General features: G+C 33.8%; 1 protein-coding gene across 3 annotated transcripts; it reads right to left on the reverse strand.

The window, feature by feature from the left end:
- Positions 1-565: 565 nt before the first annotated feature.
- Positions 566-5,771, reverse strand: LOC131649136 (uncharacterized). Of its 3 annotated transcripts, none has more exons than XM_058918887.1 (4): positions 5,575-5,771; positions 5,321-5,421; positions 3,801-3,877; positions 566-3,019 (listed from the first exon to the last, which is right to left on the reverse strand). In XM_058918887.1, the coding sequence occupies exon 4, from the start codon at positions 3,009-3,011 to the stop codon at positions 873-875; it is 2,139 nt and encodes a 712-aa protein (XP_058774870.1). In that variant the 5' UTR covers positions 3,012-3,019; positions 3,801-3,877; positions 5,321-5,421; positions 5,575-5,771; the 3' UTR covers positions 566-872. The 3 variants fall into 3 exon arrangements, with proteins under 3 accessions (XP_058774870.1, XP_058774867.1, XP_058774869.1); XM_058918884.1 differs by having other exon boundaries at positions 566-3,597; XM_058918886.1 differs by lacking the exon at positions 5,575-5,771 and having other exon boundaries at positions 566-3,597; positions 5,321-5,565.
- Between the last annotated feature and the right edge of the window lie 849 nt (positions 5,772-6,620).

Genomic DNA, 6,620 nt, shown 5'->3' on the forward strand with positions numbered 1-6,620 from the left:
AATACAAATCAAAATTCATTACTAAGGTCTTCTTCATCTGTTTCATCGACGGCATCTTCATTTGTGTGATCACTTTCATTAATGGGTTGTGGTGGATGAGAAGAAGACCCAACAAATCCTAAATGATTCATTAAAAATGAAATTTTATTATTCGCTTCGGCCATCTTTTCTTCCTGTCGATGCAATTGTTGCCTTATCACCATCTTCTCTTGTTCTTGTCTTTGCAATGATGCATTTAAGGCATGGACTTGACTTCTCAAAACATCAACCTCTTGAGAGTCACTTGAAAGACTTGAGGGTTTCTTTGATACAGAAACCAAAGTCTTAGATGCGGTTCCAAGACCAAATACCCTATTCCCTTTCTTCTTTCCAACCGACTCTACCCATATATCCAAATCAGGTGGCATTTCATTAGTTGGTTGACTATCAGCTTCGTCCTCTCCTGGAATAGTTGGATTCTGAGAAGAAATCTCCAACTTTTTCTGTTCAAATTTATCCTAAAAGAAAATTGAAAAAAATAGTAAGGAACTAAATTCAATAAAAGTTGGTTGAATATGGTCTTGATGAATCCCCTTGTTTTCCTCATGAGATAGAAAATAATGGGAACTGAAATAGGATGTCTCTTGCACCAAATATGCTTCACAAATACACCCTTCCACGTTTCTTTTGTTTTTGACTGTTTTTTTAATTTTGTTTAAAAATCTTTCAAACGGATACATCCAACGATATTGAACCGGTTCGCCCATCTTAGCTTCATCAGCCAAATGAATTGGCAAGTGCTCCATAGAGTCAAACAATGCAGGTGGAAATATACGCTCCATCTTACATAATATCAAAGGAATGTTTTTTTCCATTTGTAATAAATGATCTTCTCATAACACGGTTGAACACAAGTCTCTAAAAAATTGACTAAGCTCAGTTAAGGTCTTCCATATTGGTTCGGGGAGAGCACTAAATGCTATTGGAAGTAGACATTCCATAAAAATATGGCAATCATGGCTTTTCATACCAAAGAGCTTTTTTTGCTTTGAATCTACACATCTACCCAAATTGGAAGCATAACCGTCAGGCATCTTCAATCCTTTCACCCATTCGCACACATCAATTTTCTGTTCATTCGTCAAACAATATTTGGCTTTGGGTTTCATATAGTTCCCATTAGGCTTTTTTTTCAACAACAACTCTTTTCTATGACAATACTTTTCCAAGTCCAACCTTGCGTTTTCGTTGTCCTTAGTTTTCTCTTTGTTGTTCATAACAGTATGAAAAACATTTTCAAATACATTTTTCTCTATATGCATGACATCAAGATTGTGCCTCAATAAGTTGTGTCTCCAATAAGGCAAATCCCAAAATATGCTTCTTTTGGTCCAATTGTGTGAAATTCCACGGCCATCAACAATGCATTTTCGTGTGTTAGTTACCTTAGGAAGCCCGGAAACCTTTTTCCACACTTGTTCGCCACTTAACCTTGGAGGAGGCTCCCTTGTCTCAATTCTATTTTTGTAAAACGCAACCTTATTTCTTCTAAAAGCGTGATCATGAGGTAAAAATCGACGGTGGCAATCAAACCAAGATCTCTTTCTTCCTTTTTTCAATGAGAAAGCTTTTAAACTTCCCTTGCATACTGGACAAGCAAATATTCCTGAAGTACTCCACCCTGACAACATCCCATAGGCAGGAAAATCATTTATTGTCCATATTAGTGCAGCTCTCAATCGAAAATTTTGCCTCTTTGATGAATCATATGTTACTACACCATCATTCCACAATTGTTGCAATTCATCTATCAACGGTTGCAAATACACATCAATTTTACCTTTTGGATTGTCTGGACCTGGAATGATCAAGGTCAAGTACATATAAGGCATCATCATGCATAGCTCAGGAGGTAGGTTATATGGTGTGACAATTACTGGCCAACAAGAATATGGTTTTGCAGATTGGCTAAAAGGGGTGAAGCCATCAGCACATAGACCAAGTCTAACGTTTCGAGGTTCAGAAGCAAATGCAGGATATACTTGGTCAAAATGTTTCCAAGCTTCCCCATCTGAAGGATGACATAACACACCTTCTTCCCTACGATTTTCATAGTGCCACCTCATATGCTTTGCAGATCTTTCCGAAGCATACAATCTTTGAAGGCGGGGGATTAAAGGCAAGTAATGCAATCTCTTGCGAGGAACATCTTTAGAGTTTCGCTTACGCTTACGCAAAATACATGTTTTGTATCGAGGCTCATTGCAAAACTTGCACTCCTTCAAATTTATGTCCTCTTTGTAATACAACATACACCCACCAATGCAACAATCTATCTTTATCCTTGATAAACCAAGTCTAGCCACAAGTTTTTTAGTTTCCCTAAAGTTAGAGGGAATTACATTCTCTGGGTGGCTTGATTCCTTCATAAACTTCACCATATCATCGAAACATGCTTGTGACATGTTGTGTTTAGATTTTAAATTCAACATCTTAATAGAAGCAGATAACTCTGTTGTGTTTTTACATCCCGACCACAATGGTTGCTGAGTTGAATTCAACATGTCATAAAATTTTTTTGCTTCCATGTTTGGAGGTTCCTCTTCATGTTGTGCAAAATGTTGCTCGCGATTAAAACCGGCAGCATCAAACACCATGTCTTGGTATCTATGAACATGTTCATAACTCCACTGTTGACTACTACTACTACAAGGTGCAACCATATCTATATCATCATTGTTGCTATCATTGATGTGAGGGATTATCTCTCCATGGCATGTCCAATTCCAATATTCCGGTGTAAACCCATGTTTGTGAATATGAATGTTTGCTTCATCCGGGGTGAGGTGGTCCTCATTTTTGCATTTCTTACATGGACATCTTATTACACCATCCTTCAAATACTCTCTTTGTTGACAAGCAAAGGTTATAAACTCTTCAACTCCTTTTAAAAATTCATATGTATGTCCGCTCCGACCAGGGAGAAGCCTATTATACATCCATGTTCGATGTCGAGGAATTTCCATTTCCATTGCAGCTCCTATATAAGTTACAACCAACATATATATCCCATTCTCAATACATTATGAGATTTTCTAGAATAGTTAGTCTATGTTTAAACATGTTGTGAAACAAGATCACTTAATATTAAAGCATCTATACAAATAACTATCATACTTCATTTACAGTATAGAAACAAAATCTTAAATGCACAAACAGATGTAGGCAGCAACATACAAAAAATTATAAAACTTGTGACCAAACTTATACTTCTAATTTCAATGTTCTGTCTAGATTGATTTTGTTATGGAGATACTCTCAAAACTTGTGACCAAACTTGTATGCTTACTTAATCTTGAATTCAGGTCATTCCGGTTAGGACTACCGACAGCTGATGTTTTACATTATACTGAGTGCAGGCCGGTAGATAAGGATAGAAGGAACTAGAGTACCAAATTATGTATCTAGCTACATTGGATGCAATTAGAATCCATTAATAAGGGTTCTAGATCCAATTAAGATGAAATACAACCCATATGTGTGTGATTCTTATTCAAACACATTAATTCTTCAAAATCATATTATTTGCACTAGTCTCTACATTATCAACTTCTTTAGCTGTTGGAATGACAATCACAGAACAATTTCCAGAAAATTCAGCAAAAGGATTAAAACAAAAAATATCATGGATCAGATCCTAGTAATGACATACACAAGAAAATTTTAACAACTTTCCATAAAGACAACACAAGCTGAATTATAACAAATATGAAATGTTTATAGTAAAGAAAGAAATGTTTATTAACTTGTAGAAGACAAACCTTTCTCAGTGTCTCACAAATAGCCACTGCACCAAATAGGCAGTAAGAATGCGCCCAACAACAGTAAGAATGCGCCCCTGCACCAGAAAAATAAATCAAAGGGAGATAGGCAGAACGTATAATAACACCGAACAGTATAAGGAAAAAGAGATCTACACAGAAAACATATATATATTATGTTAATGAATCTCATTGAATGAATAAAGTTAGTTACATGAATGAATCTCAGTGTCTGTTTGTTTTATGTTATTTTTAAAATATATATATATTATATGAATGAATCTCATTGAATGAATAAAGTTAGTTACATGATAGAAATTTATAGAAACAGTATGATATAAATAAATGTATTAATTAAAAGTAATTGTCCACTTTTTCAACGTATGCATCTAGCAATTTCTAGAAAGAATAAAAGGGAATAATGTTTGTTTTGACAAATAAATTTTCAAAAATGGGGAACCCTTAGTTGTATTGTTCAAATGAGTATTAATTCAAACAGATATACTTGGCTTTCAAAGTTGATGATACAAGTAACACGCATGGACAAGTTCCTAGTAAACATTTGACTATTTCAAACTTATATTTACATTCAAAAGATATATAAAGTGAAACAATATTCATAAGCAAATATACTAAAATGAACATGAACAATTTATCAGATGATCTATTGATAGAGATTTGGAGTCGTGTTCCATACAAAACAGTTGTGAGAGGCAAATCCATCTCAAAGCGTTTCTTAGCTCTAATCTCACAACATCATTTTATTGAACGATTCATTCTTCATAACCATACTCTATTTCAACAAATGAAAGATGAGGAAAACCAAAAATGGAACTTCAATTTCATCTCAGACCGTAAACTCCTAATCTCTTTCTATTAAGCTAACACGTGAGATAGACATTAGAATCCCCCTATCTGACCCCAAATTAGCACTCTATGTATGCTTCATTGAAGAATCTGATTTCAAAAATTCCTTACTAATAGTTACCACTAAAATATCAGAATGTGTAGGCGGATTTAACAGTTTAAATTCGTTAATGAATAGATAGGTCATTCATAAAACATTAAATATAATAGCAACACATGCATACTTATCACTCACTGTGAAGATGATGAACCAACTGCGAGTAAGATTTCAAATAATTTCATGATGAGTTCAACAGGAAGAATTTGGACAGTTGCAGCTAGTGTTGGAGTTGTAGAAGCCTTGAAAGACCAAGGCTTGTGTAGATGGAATTATGGATTAAGAACAGCTCAACATCATGTTAAAAATCAGTTTGAGCTTTTGAATTCTGCTAACAAATTATTCCAGTCTTTTGATTCCTTGTTCAATAATGAATTAAAAGGCTTTTTGGCTAAGAGGGAATACTACAACTAAGAGGTTAATGTTTTTCATGTCCATAGTCATAAGCTCAATTTTATCTTCTATTATTATAATAGCTTATATAATAAGTCCTTATATTGATTAAGATATTTATCCAAACATGACAGTGTTCATCAAATAAAGATGTGTAACTTACGATATTGGAGGGAGATGACCAGCAATGCAACGCCGCACCAGTATGAACAACTTCAACCAAATTTGATGCAAAGGTTAGTGAACGTGTCTTCCCAAAAGTTCCTGGCAACAACCCCATAAATCGACATATATTATCATCTCAAGACAGTACCACTATGATTTTACCCACAATTATCATCAGAACAAGCAACAGGAGCAAGAAAGTCGAATGGAAAAGCAAGCAAAACGACATTAGTAGGAACACAAATTGAATACCTGAGTTGAAGTGTGAAGATGAAGAAGACGACGGTGCTAGGGTTTGCGAAATCGTGCTCCGGCGAGGTTGCGGCAACAGAAATCGGGCTACGGCTAGGGTTGCGGCAACAGAGATCGGGCTACGGCAAGGGTTGCGGCGAGGTTGCTTTTTAGGTTTTCCAATTTTGTTTGAAGGAGCTGATATTGTAGACGTTGCAAGGAATTGATACTATTGGCTTAGTGGTTTAACAATTAGTTTAAAATATAACATTACTAATGTATAGATTAGGTTTGTTTCAAATGTATTAAAGTTAAATTTAGTGTCCTATTGGTAAAGACTTAGAGTTTTTGGGATCAAAACTGTGGTTCAATTCCTTGTCAAACATATTTCACCTTTTTTATAATTTTAATTTTTCTTATAATTTTGTAATTATATTCTTTAAAACTTTTATAGCTACTATTAAAATATAAGTTGAATAATTAAATAAATATATATATCAAAATTTGCATACAATTTATTTTATTGAAAACTAACAGTAAATTAAAAATTAATTAAAATATATCATAAAAATATAAGTTGAATAATTCAATAAATATATATCAAAATTTGCATACATTTTATTTTATTAAAAACTAAGATTAAAATAAAAAAATTTAATTAAAATACATTATAAAAATAATTAATAACGTAGATAAAATAATGATCAACTTTTTTTATTAAATCTAAACAAAAATTAATTTTTTTAGAAAAAATATAAATATGTCTAATTCGCAGCAAAATCCGCAGGAAATGTTCCTGCGGAATTACCTGCGGAATATGTATTGTGGTTTAATTTTTTAAAATTAGCTTTCCGCAGCAAAATCCGCAGAAACATTTCCTGCGAAATTACCTGCGGATTTTGTCTTGTAGTCAGATTTTTTGGAGGAAATATATATTCCGCAGCAAAATCCGCAGGTATTCCTGCGGAATTTTCTGCAAATTTCTTATCCGCAGCAGAATTTATTTTATTTAATAAAGTGGCAGGAAAATCCGCAGGTATACCTGCGGAAAAATTTCCGCAGGTAAT

This window comes from Vicia villosa, linkage group LG2 (genome assembly GCF_029867415.1).
Source record: "Vicia villosa cultivar HV-30 ecotype Madison, WI linkage group LG2, Vvil1.0, whole genome shotgun sequence".
NCBI classification, from domain to species: domain Eukaryota; kingdom Viridiplantae; phylum Streptophyta; class Magnoliopsida; order Fabales; family Fabaceae; genus Vicia; species Vicia villosa.

Coding starts and splice junctions, on each gene's coding strand:
- LOC131649136 (XM_058918884.1), bottom strand. CDS start 3,041: ATGTTGGTTGTAACTTATATAGGAGCTGCAATGGAAATGGAAATTCCT.